This window comes from Drosophila melanogaster, chromosome 3L, assembly GCF_000001215.4.
Source record: "Drosophila melanogaster chromosome 3L".
Classification (NCBI taxonomy): domain Eukaryota; kingdom Metazoa; phylum Arthropoda; class Insecta; order Diptera; family Drosophilidae; genus Drosophila; species Drosophila melanogaster.
Genome location: NT_037436.4, coordinates 19326326 through 19345028, shown reverse-complemented (window position 1 = coordinate 19345028; position 18703 = coordinate 19326326). Strand labels below are relative to the sequence as shown.

The 18703-nt window shown below is 39.7% G+C and overlaps 2 protein-coding genes across 13 annotated transcripts in view; both read left to right on the top strand.

Annotated features, from left to right (window-relative positions):
* The window catches only part of CG32206 (uncharacterized protein), a 72592-nt gene extending 67884 nt beyond the window's left edge, over positions 1-4708 (top strand). For both annotated transcript variants that reach the window (NM_176360.2, NM_168794.3), the window contains exon 14: positions 1412-4708. In NM_176360.2, the coding sequence (NP_788538.2) occupies positions 1412-1812 (401 nt within the window). In that variant the 3' untranslated portion in view covers positions 1813-4708. The remainder of the gene's footprint in view (positions 1-1411) is intronic.
* A 2711-nt stretch (positions 4709-7419) lies between these two features.
* pip (pipe) overlaps positions 7420-18703 on the top strand; it is a 38987-nt gene continuing 27703 nt past the window's right edge. For all 11 annotated transcript variants that reach the window (NM_079434.3, NM_176351.4, NM_176352.2 and 8 more), the window contains exon 1: positions 7420-7687. In NM_079434.3, coding sequence (NP_524158.2) covers positions 7599-7687 — 89 coding nt within the window. In that variant the 5' untranslated portion in view covers positions 7420-7598. The remainder of the gene's footprint in view (positions 7688-18703) is intronic.

Sequence of the window (18703 nt, the reverse complement as noted above, 5' to 3'; positions counted from 1 at the left end):
GGCATGCTTGGTCTCAATGATTGTACTTTGGGAATTTTGATATCACTATGGAGAGTCCTGGATCCCCATCTTCGCCTGGAGCTTTGCACTATTTGTACGTGATTTGGCGCTCAGTCTTGGGGATTTGGGTTACCCATTTGCAGCGTGCCGCCGGCAGAAGGCAACCAAAAATTTCACTTGTGGCTGGCTTGTCTGTTAATTTCGAAGCGGGCTGTCCACGTCCTTGTAATCAGGCAAAGTTTCCTGACTGCTGCACCAGGCTGCAGTGCACCACTCCTGCTGGTTGTCGGTTGCTAGTTGTTAGTTGCTTCGTTGGTCGGTTGTCGTTGTCGGCGGTTGCTGGTTGCTGGTTGTTGGCGATTGTTGGCCGACTGGCGGGATGGCGGGATGGCGGGATTGGGCCGGTTGTTGGACAAACCCGCAGCGGCAAAACCCCAAAATGTCTTGCAGAAAAAGTTTATCCCCCAGTCCGGCACCAGGCCAACACGAAATGGCCGCAACAGCTGTGGCAGACTTATTTTCAATGCACTTGGGAGATGAAGGGCGCAAAAAAGTAGATGCCAAGTGGGAAAGTTTATAGACTAGGAAATACCGTTTTGTTAGGAATCCGCCGTTCATTTTGTATTTACATGAACCTACCAATACATATTTAAAAGTCATATATTATCCTCCAAGTGAATGTAATTATTTTAAATTTGCTGCTGGAATAGTAAATACTTTAATATGTACATTGAAGATTGTGTGATATACAAGTATAAAATTGCATTGATTTTCCTGCATTTTCCTACTTATACTCCAGAAGCCGCACAGACTCTTTAAATCTTACGCTCGGTGGAAAAAATACAAAGGCTAGCCTGGGCTTTGCCTTTTAGCTTCAATTATTTATGGGCAGCCAGGCGCGTCTGCATCTGGAGCTGGTTAACCGCAAAATCCAGGGCATCAAACAAGCTTTGGACCCCACGGGCCACTCGAGTGACACTGCATTCAATTTGTAACCTTAGAATAGGCCACCCAGCTGCGCTGCTCCTCCCAAACCCCAATCTGCTTTCAATTTTTCAATCAGCGCCTGTACCTCTATCTAGGATACTGAATCTGTTCCTACACTGACAAAAAGATTCTTTTCAAATATTACCTTCAAAATATCTATTTGAAACTATATGCAAAATAAAAAAGATACATCCAACTAGGGATTGTATTGTTGAAACTTCTTAAATATATATTGCTTGTCACTAAGACTATTTATGGATAATTTGAAAGAGATTCTTATAGACCTGCTTAGACCTTAAAAATATTTTTAAGCGGTGTTTTGGGGTAATGAACAAATATCTGAATCAAAAGCTGTAACAGATTAATTCCACCTAAGAAGTGACCGCTTTTTTCTAAAAGTGTCCTTATAATCTCTCCTTTTCAGGCCACCACAACTGCCCCAGTGGTTTCGATGAGTCGGAGGAGGAGTGCGGCACCGCTCGCAAGTTGCTGGAACTGCCAGGCGGAGTTTTCGCCGCCCTTGGATGCATTGCAGCAGCCCTGACCGCCTGCCTGATATTCTGCATGTTCGGCCTGATGAGGAAGCGGAAAAAGTCGGTGGTGCAGAAGGGCGCCGGAGTGGGCGGCATGGGCGGAATGGGAGTGGGTGGGATGGGCGTGGGCATCGGGTTCATGAACGGAGCGAGCAACGGCAACGTGTCCGCCGCCAGCATCGGTACCTTGAAGAAGGACTTCAAGAAGGAGGCGCTGTACATCGATCCGGCCTCCTGACACGGACTACAGCCGGTCGAATATATCCACGTGGACCGGGAGACCACCGTGTGATATGTTGCCGCCGGCTGTGGCATTCCCTATGATCATGTGGAGCTTTCCATGGAGCTGGCCTGACCGATGGATCAGTCCGCTGATCCCGTTCAAAATCTGGCCTGGAGATTTTAAAGATACAGAGTCGACGCCTGGAGGTATGAGAACACTAAATGAACCTACATTTTAAGCCGATAACTTTTTCTAAACGCTTCTGGGAGTAACAAATTGCGCACTAGCGAAGTTGTGTGTATGTAGTCATAAGGAAAATACTGTTATTAAGTTGCGTATGGTTTTTAGTTTGTATATATAATTTAATTTTAGGCATAAATAATTTGAAAATCGTTGAAGGAGTCAGAACTGTGCACAGAACTTTGTGCAAGAACTTTTTGAATGTAGACTTTGTTTCCTATCATTAATCTTTCAATATCAGAAAATTATCTTGGAGTTCAAACTAAAAATCTTTATAATTTCATGCATTAAAGGTTTCCAAATTAAAATCAAAATACATAAACTTTTCACAGTAAATAAAATTTTAAAATTCACGTCTTAAGGAATGTGTATATTAAGCAATAAAATCACACACAACTTTTTAAAACTCAAAATGTTCGAGTAATATTAATTTATTGCTAGTCACATGGTTGCCCGTGCTGACCCTTGCATAATTGTTTTAGTTCGATTATGAGAGTTAACAATTTTTCACTTTAAGACTACATACACAAACGAAAAGAGGACATAAAACTATTGTAAATTAGGTACCTTTAAACCAGTTAGATCAGCTAGAGAACAACAATTCGTGGGCGGATCGTAGATGACTTCGGCATATTACCACATAGCACACAGCACCCATTAAAGAAAGTAAACCAATGACATTTAGCAACTAAATGAAAGATCATAAACTACAATGAAATTGTATAGAAGAGCAACTCAAAGAGCAGATCCCTATGCGCAGGGCCACTCTGGCACTAATTTTAAGCGGTTAGACTAGGTAAAAAACTGTTAGCAGCGATTGGAAAGGAGTTGAGGAAGTTCGAGGGTAATCTCTACAGTGTTGTGATCTAAGGCATGCACATACTGAACTATGTTTAAACACTATGTTTAACGTCGAAGCATTTACATGACGAGTACTCAGAACCGGGGGCGTATATTGTATAGGTACTAGCTAGTAGCTAAATAGTCAACTAAGAGGCAGCACTTTTCTGTTATTATCGTACAGCACAAACAAGCAAATGACATCACCTAGTGGTTTATTATATACAAGTCGATACAGCTAGTTAATTAAATGCAATTGTTATTAATGAATTAAGTAGAGCTCCAAACCAGAGATATGCACTTAATCGAGAGAACTGCCAAAGGATTAGACAACAAAACAACAAAACAATCAATGTAAATATTTCTGTCGAGCAATAACTTGTTTTGCGTTAGCATTTATGTTCGTAATTTGAACACAAACCGATTCCACTTAAGTAGCTGCAGTGAGTAATATTCCTAAAGTCAATAGACTTTGTAAAAACTACGAGCGAAGAATAATAATAAACTGTATGCAAAACTACCATTTAAGACACGGCTCATAACCCATATAAACAATCAAACTTTTGGCAGTTGCAGTAGGATTAAGCAAACAACACCAAGAAGAAGCGGAAAAGGACATAAGTACTTTATTTTATAGACACTGAACTAGGGCAAAAATTATGAAACTGAATACTGAAAGCAAAGCAAATACTGGCTGCAGTGGGAATTTTAAAAATTTAAGAACCTCTGCCACGCCGGCAGAGTCCACATCCATAAAAACCCATTAAAATTTCAACTGCAATGAAACTTTGCCGAAAAGCGTGTGTATAAAAAATATATGATTTAGCCAGCATAAAAAGTAAATGAAAATATATACATAAATTAAATCAAATATTTTCGGTTGGCATTTTTTGATAGCAAATAACCTAAATATTTATAGCTAAAAAAGAAAGAAAGAAAAATTACCAAAACGCACTTTGTACAATTTAATAAAAAACGAGCAGTTTATATTATTTCCAGACACACAGCATAGCATACACATACATATATGATATTTTACACACATTCGAATAAGAGATAAAATAATACCGAAACATATACGAGAGCGAAAAGAAATTAAATTAATTAAAAAGGGCGCATAGGCCGAAAATGCATTTTTACTGCCGCCAATTGAGGACAAAACTAAAAATCGAAAACACGGCCGGCAGGGCATTTGAATAGTTAGCTTTAAGCCCGGCTAAAAATGCTGTAACTACTTTGTTGGCCACCATTGTCACTCACACAAACTCACATCTCAATCATCAGTTCGGTTCAGTTCCTTCTCTCAACCAAACCAAACTATGGAAATTTCTGTGCCAACTGTGTTTAAAGTAGAATTCAAAGATAAAATACGAGATAAAAGAGGGGGGGCCGGCGGATGGAGAAATTGAATTATGACCGCACACGAAACATTGCATATAATTTATTTGAAATGTTCAAAAATAAAGTAGACGAAACGAGAAGAAAACGCTGCGCGATGGTAAATAACAATATAATACAGACAGCTGTGTAAATAGTCAAACTGCGTACAGTCTACGCATATTTAATTAAAAACCGAAAAAAAAACTGATAAAACTGAAAAAAGTGACGCAATGAGATGGAATTTGAGAAAGGAGATCATGTCTTAAGTTCCATTTCGGAATTCACCCGATTTTCATTTCCTTTCACCGTTCGATAGAGTAAGTTTCACTTGTATGATAAATAAAACTAAACCAAATATTTATATAGAGATATTATACGTATATGAAAAGGAAACCTTAAGTTAATGACGCACTGAATCAAATAGATGAAACGAGTATTTAAAACCAAGACAATTAAAACCAAAAGGAACTTTAAGCAAAATAAAACCGATGAAAAAATTAAACTGAACACAGAGCACCTTTCTCTATTAGCCAAAATTGCAAAAGTGGGTGGTTGGGCGTTTGATTTTCGGGTGGAATAGATGGGGTGTTTAGTGGGTGGAATGCCAACTGTTCCGTTTGACGCTCGGGGGAAAACCGTTGGCCAAACTAAGGCGAACTCAAATCGTGTCCAAATAGCTGGCAGTCAAGTAGGCCACAGATTTTGATTGCCCGCATCCGGGCAGCAATCGGTGGACATCCTCGAAAATTCGGAACATCGAACGAGATGCTGTTAAAGCCAAGCCAAGCCGGTAGCTCCAGGCGTGTGTTCTCACCGGTCGGAACTCGGATTGGCCGTGGGATCGGGTTGTGGCTATGGGCTTTCCATGTCCCCCGCCTCGCCCACGCTGAGCCCGCATAAAACATAAGCCACCGGCCTGGTGCTCGTGTGGTGTGTGCTCTATATCCCACAGATTTCGCCTCCTCCCTCGGATTGCCCAGTTCTCTGACTCCGTGTTTATGGCCGGCAGCTCTGTTTCTGGACCTGGCAACTCTGGCCCGTGGACTTGGCCAAAATGGCTTTGATGGGCGTGGGCGACAAAAGGACCGGAAATCGCTAACGAGGCGTGGTAAAGCAGTTTTTGCAGTAAGTTTGAATATCAAGGTAGATACTCAAAAAATTGAATAACAAAGCATAATCAAATTTAATGGAGGGATCTACCTTGAATGTATTTTGTTATTATTGTATTACAGCTTATCAAACTAATCACTAGTATGTTTGTTGCTTTTATTTATTATTAACACATTTAAATATCTGGCTATTAAAGTTAATAATTTTGCAGTTCTTTTTATGCCGTGGTCATTAATATACATATAATACATATATCTACTAAAAGTATTCACTCTAGATTAATGCAAATTGATGAAATTATTTATTTATCGTACGCACTTACATATAACATATACATATAATATATTAATTTAGAATTTGTGTAAATAATAAATTTATTTACCGAATACGATTTTAAATTTCTTTTATATATTTAAGCGGATGTATTAAACATGCCAACCAATTAACATGGAAAACCTCGCTGCATAAAATACACTGCCGAGTATTGGCCAAATATAATATATACGCACACCTGCCACAAACTCACACAATCAGCTATTTGTGTTTGCACCTAGGGCCAATTGCAGTTGTTTACAATCGAGTTGGCCAGCTCAGCGCAATCGGCACAGCCACAAAGGGACAGTTGGCAGCAAAAAACCATGGCATCGGACCGAAGATATAGCCAACATATTGTGAGCGACCACAATTGGACAGCTGATAAACTTAACCCGAAAACCGACAGCCTAACAACTCGTCGGCTTTTAAGTTTCGAAATCGGAGAAAGAGTCTGATCATTCAGATAGCTCAATTATCTCAGTCGATTTGGACAGTCATCAATGCAATAGGCAGCAACTTTACAAGTTTTTAGCTACTCACTTTCTTGGTACCAAATGCTGAAATACCTTTAATTATTACCAGATAAACACAAGACATGTGCCGCCAACGCATTTCGTTTTAATTTTACTTTTATGTTTTGGCTGTTTTTATGTTGAGGCTGGCGTTTTTCCATTTTTTTGCAATTGTTATCGAGAAATTTACACGAATTTTCAACTTGTTGCTGAAATAAAAAAAGTTTAATAAGACTAAACAATCAGTTTTTTGTCGGTCCTAAAAATGTGGACCTATGCAGATAGTTATGGGTAAACGCTTAAATTCGACAGCCGTCTGACGCCAGTTAGTGGACAAGTCAGTTACAGTGAGAGTTAAAAGTTAAGGTACCTGAAAAAGATAATTTAAAGTAATATATGATAAGACACACTTAAATAAAAGAGTAAAGGTATAAATATATTGAAATCTAGTATTAATTCTCGTAAATTAAAAATTCGTACCTCAATTTAATTTTTAAATGTTCTAATTTAATCGGAAAAAAGATTTCTTTGAGGCACTGTGCCATAAGAGTCAACTGTTGAATAAGGGTCAATGAGCTTAGCTTTGTGGACAGCAAGTGGGGAGATCGCGGAATCCAACTCTTGTAGAAACTATAGATTTGAGTTTGGCAAAAATTAAGCTTAGATCCCGAAGTTTGGCTAACGAACGAGGCGAGAAGACAGACATCGAGAAGAATCGCTTATATATGTACGAATGGCCAAAACTAATCGATGGAAATTACAAAAGCGGGAAGGTCAACTTTTCGACTGTCCATTGGGGGGGATGGGTTCAAAGGTAAACCTGTTTTTAATTCTAATTCTCCCTTCCTCTATGAAGAAATAGAAAAAACTAAAGTTCTTATTTTTGCCAACGTGGTTTGGATCACACGCAATATGTTCTATTCAACCGAACAAATTACCATTAAGGTCGGTAAACCAGCTGATCCAATAAAGGATATTGAAACAAGTGCCCGAAATTCGATTCCTTGCGCAGAGAATAAAGACACTTCGCTGTTTGGACGACCTAAATAAATATGTCTAAGTAGATTAATGTCAGATGTGGGGTAATAATAAAAATGTTGCCACAGACAAATGGGCTACAGTCACGTCCCCACGAAATCAGTCAGCCAGCGAACAAAGAGCGATCAAAAGAGCGAATAAACAGAGCCAAAGAGAGTCGAAGAAAATGGTAAAAGCAAACAGTGGTAAGCCGCCGCTGCCAACGTCTTAAAGTTGGCCAAAAAGGCGGCCAAGTGCCCCCAGGAACATTCAGTCAAGCCGCGATCGCCGAGCTCTACGGACGTCTATATCTCTAAGTCTTCGAATCGTGAATCGGAACTCAAGTGAACCCAAGTGCCGACCGGAAAATTCTTTCGGCCAAGAAAGGTCTTCGAGAACTAAGATCTCAAGCGATTGTGTTTTTTGTGTAATTGACATTGGATGTCTCTGAACGCCGAGCGATCGTACAAAATGAAACTGCGCGATGTGGAAAATGCCTTCAAATACCGGCGCATACCGTATCCCAAGCGGTAAGTGTGGTCTTCAGCCGAGAAAAAGGCGGCGGAGAAAAGATTTCTTTCACTCGAGAACGGTGTTCGTTTCAAAGGGGAAATGCAATTGAGTTCCAGTTTCAGTTAAATTGAAAACCGGTCATAATTGCCATTGAATGGCCAGAGAATCGAAATCGAGTTGGTAGATCGAAGATTGCGTTTGCCGCAGCGCTAAAGATTAAAAATACTCTGCTCTCGATTCTCCATAAAAAGCGCTTAACTTTCCGTTTTTCGCATCTGGCTAAAAGTGATAGTGTTTCAGGGTCGTTGTATTTGATAAATAAAATTAAATAAAAACTCCAATTGCTGGCCAGAGCAGTTCGAACATTCTTGACGGACTTTAAGTAGTGCCAGCCAGTAAATTAATTGCAGCTACACTAGAAGAAATAGATATTTTTGATCTTAAATTTAATATGAATCTCATCGACTTAGATGGGTTTATGTAGATCGACGAGCTTTAAGAACTTTATTTTAAAAAATTGATTGAGTACTTTTAATTAAGCTATGAAAAATTGTTACGAATGCTGATATGAGCTTCCAAGTACTGTATCAATTGAAAATATTTTCAAAAATTTATATATACAAAAAGGGGTCTATTATTTATCCTTTTATTTTTTTTGTATTTATTATTTATACTTTGAAAATGTTTTCTTATATTTTGAAGACTTATTAAAAGCAAGTATTAAAGCTTTGTAAACACTGTACTTCAACATTTAATTTTAAATGTTTCATAAACTTTTCTCTGTGCACTTGCGTCTGTCGTTTTTTCAATCTCTGCTCCAGTTAAAAGCTACAATCTTGTTTCTATTTTTTATTGCGTTTTTCATTTTCAATTCTTCTCATAATTCATTTGGTGTAGCACCTCGGGGCGGCAGATGAAGAGGAGGAAAACCACAAAAGCCGAGCTCACTTCAACTATTTCAAGTAGCCAAAAGAGCCGTGTCTTACCACCATCCTACCACTGCATTGTGTGGGCCTGCATTTTTCGGTGTTTGTTCTGGCCTTTTACAGAACCCAACTCGGCTCAGTTCGGGCCAAGTCAGCTCAGATAAAAGTTAAGAGCCCCCCAACTTGACTGCCCGCTCATTAGTCGATGGTCGATGGTCGACGGCCGGCGGTTTCTGCGGCCGCCCATAACAATTTTGGCTATTAAAAGGTGTTTAGGCCAGAGAACTGAGCCACTGCGTCCGCTATTGTGAAAGATTCGCTCTTTTTTCCGTTTGTATGGCCAAATTTGTTGCAACGAGTGCGTCGAGATGTAAACTAATGATATACCGACTACACATGTTATGGGCTAATTGGCTTTTGGGAAACTATTTCTTACCGTTTTTGTTGACTTTTTAAAAGGGTGTGAGAATTTGCTTTTCATTAAGGCAAAACGTGGTGAAGTCATGGCTCACAGCTATTTGCGTATAACTGTGAGATCTTAGCTCAAGCTAATGGCAAATTGGATCAACGACATACATATGTTTTATATTTTATTTAAACATTTTCCCACTTATTGAGTCCCTGCTAGATATCCTTTTTTCCTATAAAGCCCTCGTTAATTTTCGCGAAGCGAGGCCCATTTCCCGTTTATTTGCAGAACAAATTATTACATTAAATGTATGAATTACTGGCATTAATTAAACACATGGCTTAAATGTAGATATGTGTGATACTTTCTGTGGTTACCGCTGGCTGGAGCATAAATTTTACGCTCATTTTGACAATTTCATGCAGCTGCAAACTCTCAGTCAATCAGTTGGCCACTCAGTCAGTCTGCCAATCAATCAGGTAAACATTTATTTTTTATCCATTTCCGATGGCCAGGCGACTTAGTGAAACGAGTAATCTTGCCATTTGCACAACAAAATAGTGCAAATATTTGAATATGGATATGATTTATCACAACAGATACGAATTGTCCTGCAGAGAAACATAAATACATAAATTCCCAGCCATATTGCTGCGTACACTTACGTCGTTATTTGCACAATTCTTTTGTACGCTCTCAAATTGATATTAATTAATGAAATTAATTGGTTTTGCTTAAATAACTCGGCGACAGATGTTTGGCAGCTTCATTATCCGGACACGCGATAAATGAGCATACGTAGAAAATGAGTTCGTTGCACCCAGTTGAGAAAAATCAGTCGGAATCGATTCGAATCGATTTGAAAAGTCAAAAAAGACAATTATACGCTCAATGAGTGGAATGAAGTGCAGTTATGCAATAATTTCTTTCGAATTAGCATAAATTACGTTTCTGATTTGCTTTCCATTTGGATTAGGGTTTACCTAATACAAAAAACAAAACTCACTCTTATTTTCACTGCAAGCCGAAGCGTGACAGAAATTATTTAGAACGCCCCAAAAGAAAGAGGGCGAAGACTCAAGCCGCGCTTGAAAAGACTGTAGCTGGCTCTTCGCTGCCGAGTCTACAAGTCTTCAAGTCTTTCTTCTGTGCGCCTTTCTCAGCAATTCTTCTCTTTCTTGCCAGTTTCTTTCTTTCTCTGGGCGCCACGACATGCAGTCACTTACTCTTTGGTAATTATATTCAGTGATGTGATTTGTTTTTCTTTTCTTCATTTTCTTTCGAGTTTTGCATGCCGTTTTGTTTTATTTTGCCTGTCTTTCTGCAATGGAAATGATGCATATTGGGAATTTTACACGCTGCCGGTGGCCCGCGGGAAAGTTAATTATTGCTGTCTGTCTGCGGCGGGTGGCAAATTAAAAAATAATTATTAACAAAAACATATATATGTGCTAAATTTTATGTTTTAAAACGGCAATTAAAATGTTTTTCTTCACACACTAAGAAACAAACGAATTTATAGCTGTAGGGTTAAATACACGACTTTCTTTTTTATGGTTTACAAATATTTAGGAAAATATTATTAAAAAAGAATGAAACAAGTGAGTTGGGCCTTACGAGCTTTTTTCCGCTTACACAATCTTGTTTACACTCTTAGGATTTTTAACAGTGAATTAAGCGAAACAAAAATATATAAAACCTATATTAAATGGAATACAATTATCATATATAAAAAATTATTTTCAAAATTATTAGCTGTGCCAAAAACAAACTTGGCTCTTTAATATGGTATGTTTACCCATCCAATTACATATATTTTCAAAGTTTACAGAATAACAAGAGCACATTTTGAGTGCTTTTAAGCCCGTATTTTACACAATTTTCGTAAAACTTCACACCTAACCCGCATGATCAGGTGAAACTGTAGGCCCTCTGCCCACATATGACTCCCTTTTTCACTGATAATTTCGCACGCAACTTTTGGCAAGTGAAAGCCCACAAAATATTCACATGTTTTGTATACATTATAGCAATTTATGACCACAGCCGTTTAGCACCTTTCAGAAGAGATGACCGGCAATTTTACTGGGCCAATTTCGGAGAGCAACAAACGCCCACCGGTAGTCACTAACTATGTGGCTGTTATTAGTTGGCCATAAAAACAAAAACTTCGGTTATGGCTGTGTGGACATCAAAAACAACGCCCTCTCCCACGAAAGAGTTTTTCTACATTATGTAAAAACGGTCGAATGCTGGGCGCAGAGTGGCAAACACAAAATGCTAAAAAAAAAATTCGCAATATTTTTAGCACAGTTTATGTATTACGGAGGCTCTATAAGAAAGCCAAAGCCAAAGCTGATTAACACAATCATGTGAAAAATGTGCAACACTTTTCGGCTAAAAATAAAACAAGTGCAGAGATATAGCCAGACGCAGCAGACAAGTGGAAATTATGTGTATAGCTTTCACTTGATTTACAAATATGGGCTGCGGGACAAGGGGGCGTGGCCAGCAATGCGTAACAGCCAAGTGATGATGACAATGATGAATTTTTCTTTTCGTCTTCTGACGGACTTCAAGTTTCAAGTTTGCCAGGTGTAAATTGATGGCCAAAAAGGTGAAGTTGAACGAAAGGTGCATCTAGTTCAAAGTCATTGAGCATGGTCTTTAAAATGAAATAGTCATGGGTGTAATCAAGGTAAAGGCTAGTCAAATGTTTCATAGGGCTAAGTTGAGGGACTTGTTGTTGTATTATTATTTTTTCAAGGGTATACAATAGCTAATAGTCCAGCGCCCAGGTGGCGCATCTTTTCAGTTTTGTACAAATGATCATCAACTAATTACCCTTTCACCGCGCTGATAAAAACAATGAAGAAAACTCATTAATAGCACTACAGCCAACATGGTCCCCTAATTTATTTAGGCACTTCCTTGCCCGAAAAGACTTTCATAAAAATTATCTTTATGCAATGCATAAAATGTTTGAAGAAGCACATAAACCTCCTTTCAATTTGTGTTTTTCCCCAAAACATATAAAGATGTTGTTACTCGTACTTTCATACTTCATAAAATTTGATTGTTTTTGATCAAATATGCATGCAAAATGCTATAAATAAGAAACCAGGCTAAATGTGAATAAAAAGCAAAATGTGTGTGTTTACTTTTTTTGCGACCGTATCCGTACGTTTCTTTCTTTTTCTTTTTTTAAGTTTGCCAAATGCAGACGAGGCAAAATTGAATTTAATTTATCTGCTGCTTCTTCACTCTCACACAGCGAAAGTGAGTTAACGCTTAGCTTGAGATCCGAACTTGGTAAATACCTCGAGTATGTAAATCACTTTTTACAGCCGGCAAACTGCGAAGATTTATGGCCACCAGCTACTTGGGCGAGCAGAATATTTAACGGTGGGACATGTCTGGGATCCCAAGAGATAGATCTCCAGGTGGGCGGTGCTCGTCTTGGCCATCAGGTGAAAGCATTGAACTCCAATTAGCGGGCGCATTTATGATTCTTTTCACTTTTCCGCCAGTCAAGCGCCCAGAGAACTTTCGATGTTAATTGGAATAAAATAACTAGTTTTTAAATAAAGAATTCCCGAAAATAGCTTACTATACTTCACAGGCATATGAATAACAATAATTGGTAATACAACTTAGAATGCAGGTGAGCAAAAAGTTAAGTTGCTTTTTTTAATTTGTGTGTGCCTCTCCCTTGCAAAAAGGCGAAGGCAACGCCTGGCCAGAAAACTAAGTGAGACTACAAGATTCGCGAGTGCATATAAAGAGTGCAGTCTAGAAACCGACCCCCGACAATGGACCAGGCCAAAATTGAAATTGTAACAAAATGCTCACGACAAATATGCGGTTTTTGTCTGCCCCGACTTACAAGTTTTTCCCCATTTTCCGCCTTCCTCGCCCGCTTTTATATGTGCAAACATACCGCCTGCATTTTGGCTGTGCCACTCCAAAGCCAAAAGCTGCATCATGACGTAATGACCACATGAAACAGCCCGGCCAACTCATGTGCCTCCGCTGGCTTTTAGGCTAAACCGAACCGAACCGAACCGAACTGAAACGAACCCAACCCAACCGAACCGAACCGCAAACGAAAAATCGGTCCACGACTCGAGGAGGATCTATAATTAAATATTTTTTTTAATTGCGCTCTCTGCGGTCTTTTAATTGCCTGGGGGATTGGGATTGGCCTAGGTTAGACAAGTAAGTGTGGAAAACACTGAAATCTTGACTGCCTTTACTCGAAGTGGTTATTCCAGCTTTAAACGGCCATCGGGACGAAAGATTAGGGTTATTATGTCCCATAGATAATTAAGGTTTACGATGCTTAAGCAACTGAAAAACTGATGGGGAGCTAAATGTGATATTACAAAGGTGCCAGATTGAGGATCCCGATTGGGAATGATGGTATGCTAAGTGCAGTCATATACTAGTTAGGTTACTTAAGATAAGTTACTAAAAAGGCTGCAAATGAAATGGCTATGGCCACTTTTCAAAATTTCAATTAAAGTAACTAAATAGTACATAACAAATATAAGACTATAAATATTTTAAGTATGTTATAACACTCATTTTATTTACATATCCCCGACTACCATCCACCGATCGACCTAACTTTTGTTAATGAAAACAACCCTTACAAATTGTTTGATAGCTTACAATCGCAAAACTAATGCCATTGACTTTATGAATCATTAAAGCCCTGATTTGATTGCACGAATTGCCGACCGACGAAAGAGTTAACGAATTGAAATTGCTACGTAAAGAAAGCTAAATTGATCCCTAATGAATGTCGGATGTAGTAACCTGCCACCGAACACCCCCAATAAGCGTGGCAATCCAATGTTGCCCCATTCCCCCGCCCCTGCATGTGGCAGCTGTTACTCGGAACTCAGTGCTTGATGTTCGATGCTCGATGGTCGGTGAAAGGAGGTTGGAGCATCAAAATTGATTTTAATGATGCCTTCGTTTCGGATCGCTTATCGGACATGTACCGAACATCATGTTCCAAAATCATAAATCTTGCTATCATTTCGTTTTGTTGCCACCACCTGGAAGGGAGTGAGCTGGGGTGGTTTTGGCCAACAATTTTTCATTTCTCCGGCCAAGACATGTGCATGTATGTATGTCCGGAGTATTTGGATTCGGGTGAGCAATGAGTGACGAAAGATGCCCTGTCGAGGTCACCAGCTGTGCGTGTACTTTCCACGGCCACAGTTTTGGAGTGTCGAAGCACTGTTTTCATATTAGGTGGGGCCTTCCTCATGTGGCAGGTGCAGCAGGTGCTCGCCTGCCTTTCACTAAACAAAAGCCGAAGATGCCAACTGAGTTTAGTTTAGCGCTGGCTCAGCTCACATCTTTTGTTTGCTTTGTCCGTCTGCATTTCTATGATAATGCCAGAGCTTAGCTTAATCCCTCCCGGACATCGAGCATACTTTTAATTAGCCGGGCCACGAGAAGCTCAGATTAATGTTCAACGGAATTTTCTTTTCGAAACCAATAGCAAATAGTATTTATGAAGAGGTATTGCACACAAGCAACTGAGTTGCTAAAAATTCAAAAGAAAATAACACATTTGAAAAGAGGTGAGCCCAAAGGTGAGCATATTGTGTAGTGAATATAGCTGGTGAGGTGACTCCCAAAAATGCAGGCCATTAAATAAATGTCAAGCTGGATTAATTGAGTTTCCTGTTCGACTGATTATAGCACTTAAACTAAACTAGGAGCTAAATTTCTTAGAACTATTTGCTGGATAAATCAACCGCTCGCAATGGCCAACATCCTTTCTCGCTCCCAATGACTTCCAATTAACATAAATGCAATGGCAAACATACGACAGACAAATACCTGCGAGGGAAATTGAATTGCTTAATTAATTTCCACACTCGCTTCCTTGTGCGAAAACAAGAGAACGGCTCCGACAGGCAAATAAAATTCCAGATAAAATTTAATTTTAATGCAGCTTAGTCTTAGTTCACCCAAAGATGTCCCCCAGGATGCATATCCATTTTTTCCGCCTTTCGTTCCATCGCTCTGCGACTTTTATGTGCGGAGCGAGTTTTTCCTTCGGTCGCCGGTTAAACAAGTTGCAGCGGCGCTGGCGACCTACTTTTGGCATCGCCTCCGGCTAAAACTGTTACTCGAATCCAGACTGCGGCTATGGACGGGAAAAAGTCGGAGATCTTTGCTGGGCGGTGGCGAAAAGACAGCGAACAGCGAAAACAGCTGCCAAACAAGGAAAAATGTCGCCAAAGTTAATTTCAGATTCATTTTTATTGAAATTGTCTTTCTGCAATGCTGTTGTTCCTCACCAAAACAAAAAAAAAAGGGAATTTGGCCTAAAAAGATTGACTTACACCGAAGGGATTGTGTCACAAACCAAGATAAATTTAATTTTTTCCAGTGCATTTCGCCTGCTTTGTGGCGCCACTTTCTTTGGCGTCCAGTTGACTGGTTGACACCAATTTGAATGGCAAGTTTCTGTCAGGCGGCGCGCTCTTTTTACATCACAAATGAGCAGAAAATCGGATCGGGTTCGCCATGTGAAAGTCAAGGAGTGATACAAATACTTAATACTTAAGCGCCCTCCCACCTTTTCAGGTGAGCCCATCTAGAGAGCGGGTTTTGGTTAACGCAAATTGGCGAATGTGCCCAATGGGGATTGTGCAGCGGCCGTGGAGAAAGGATTCTCCCCAAACGTATTTGCCATCAGCTAAGAAAATTCAAGGGGCTCCGATTTAACTACCTTGGGGCTAGTTTTTCTGCCATAATGGATTTAATTGGTGTTGGTTTGGAGTTGCAATAGGAGTATTGGAAATATCCATATCCTTTTCTATTTCGATTGATGTAAATTCTTCAACATTGTTACTACAATATATTTAAGGGTTTCGGCATTCAAAGTTAGTTTCTATTATTTGAGATTAATACGCTCAGAAAAAATCATCTGCATCAGTGAAACGCTTTCATGAGCTTACCGTCCCGCTCCCCAAACGACATCTCAATTTTCCATATCAGCCAACCTGAGCTCAAGGCTCTTTGTCTAGTCTTTGGAAAATTATCTGTAAACTCTCTTTGTCAATATCAGTTACCTCGCCGCAAGTCGTTTCAGGTAAAATAATGACAATGCAAATGCTTATCATGGCAAAGCATGGAAGCTCGGAAAAGCCAGCTCCAGTTTCCAACGCGCTACACAATACATATTTCACCCCTCTCCCTAATTTCACTTTGGAGTCCAGGCAGGCGTTAAATGAGAAGCGTTTGACAACTGGGGAGGCGCCACCTTATCCCTACTGCCCCTCCAGTCGGATGCAGTTGTTGTTCGGGCGGCCAGAGATCAGGAATTAGTGAGCCAAGTTGTTTGGCCTGATACCGCCCTCATGTTCCCATTCCATGCACAGAGAGAAATTTATGGGGAGCTATCTATACAGAATTTATTTTTAAAATAGGAAATATATTTATGTAGTACATTCAGGTTAGGAAAACTCTCAAATAAACATTAAATGGTATTCCTTTAAGACTGTGCAAATCATGCATATCCTTGTGGCAACAGATGCCATCTTTTTCGTATGTACGCCTTGCCCCTCCCCTTTTCCCGCACCGCTCACCAACACACACACACACACACGTACACAGAGAGAGCAGCCAAAAATTAATTGCAATGCCGCAAATGACAGCGTCAAGTAGTAAAAGTAAGCACCCACGGTGGCGCAGACTTCAGATGTAGATGGCGTTGGAGGCCAAGGAGCAGGAGACTTCGAGTCCTGAATTTGGGCTGCCTCTGCTAGGGGCGGACGTTGCAGGTGGGCGGGGGACGTTGGGCGTGTCACGTGCGCCGGTTGCAACAAGGACGAGCTCGTTAAAGGAAGCGACAACGATGGAGACAACAGCAACAAATGCCGCCGAGTTGTTCGCCTCTGTTGTCGAGTGCGTAAATTTTGGTTGTTGCTGGTGTTGTTGATACAAAATGTTATTAACATTCGGTGCAAGTCAAACAGGGGAAGGCAAGGAAGGGGAAAGAGGGCTTAAAGCTGTCAACGTCTTACTTGCCGCCTTTTGCTGGTTTCCGCTTTTCGGTCGAAATATTCTCTTGTCAGATATAAGAAGAACCACATGAGAAACATTTAAAAATACTCTGTCCTGGCGAAATTGCTTTAATAGTATATAGCAATTCAGCAATGATCTTAATTAACAATAAATCTTCCCTTGTATCACTATTTAACCACTTTAATTCGTTTAGCTGAATAAGCCGCAGAAAGTGTTCATTATCATTAGGATGGCTCCTCAAGCCTAGCCGCCTCCAAAATCCGCCGCTCTCATTGCTCCATTATGGCATTCAAAATTAACCTTCGCGGCGAAATCGGTTACCATAACAGCTAATTGTTTACAATTTGACCCACAAACGCAATTTGGCACACTGCTCGTCAAGGGACTTTCATACTCCAGCAAACCGGCAGATTTACGGCCATGATATGAAATTCGTTAATTGTCAACACATCTCTTCTACCTCGACTCCATGGCCAAATACGAATTCTAGCCCGACAGTAAAACAAATGACAACTGGAGTGTGTTAATGGACTTCGTCAACATGTTGCCAGCGACATTTGTTGCATGCCACACTTGCACGAGCAGCAACACCTCCAAATGATAAAAGGGTGGAAGTGATTCATGAAGGCCACAACAAAAACATATTTAATCATATAATAATAAGTAAGAATAATAATAATAAGGAAATCTCTCCTTTCTATTTCAAAAATATTTTTTATTGTTAAATATATTGTTGAATGTTCAAAGCAACACAAATATACATCTGAATAATGTATACACATTATATGGCAGTAACTCAATCCAAGTGTAGGTAAAAATTTTAGCAGACCTTAATGAATTCCCAGTTCCATTTGTGCCACAAGTTTCCCACTACTCCACCCACAGATGTGTTGTGTACTTAGGACTTTTATGTGTGTACTAGGCGAAATTTAGGGGCAACTCGCGGGGGGCCAGATACTTGAAAAGCCCGCACGTAGGTTTTACAACTTAATTACAAGCCGCGTTAATCTAAGCCAAATGAAGCTTCACCTCACTTGTTCACTTTTCATTTGAAATGCGGGAATGTAAAAGGAAATTTAAATGGGACGAAATGGAAACGGAATGTCATTTTAATTGGAAGCTTTAAAAAAAAGCTGTGCAAGCCAAAAACTTCAGAAATTACAACAATGGTCCACAAAGGTGCTTGTTTGGACATAATTTACGGAATCTCTACAAAAGTACACATAATAAGGAAGTTAAATATTAATGATAACCTATCCTTTTATAGCTCTAAACTCAAAAATTAGGAAGAACCTAGGAACAACCTACATATAACAATGCATATGCATTTGACAAACTAAAAAATGTTTAATAAAACGTTTGGCAAATATTACCCCAGCTCAAAGTCTACAAACAGCTGTCACTTTTGTGAGTTACTTTCCATTCAATTTTTGCCACCACGTTTTTTTTTTTATTTTTTCGAAGACAAAAGAGCAAATTGTCTTACCACCGATAATCATGAGGGCGATAATGATGATGTTGCTGGCCAAGATTGACACTTTTATTCAACGACCATGACTGTGACTCTGACTTTTAGCCGCAGCTCCATTCGCATAGATACATCTATCCAACTGGCTGTCTAACTACAGGCGAACTTAGCT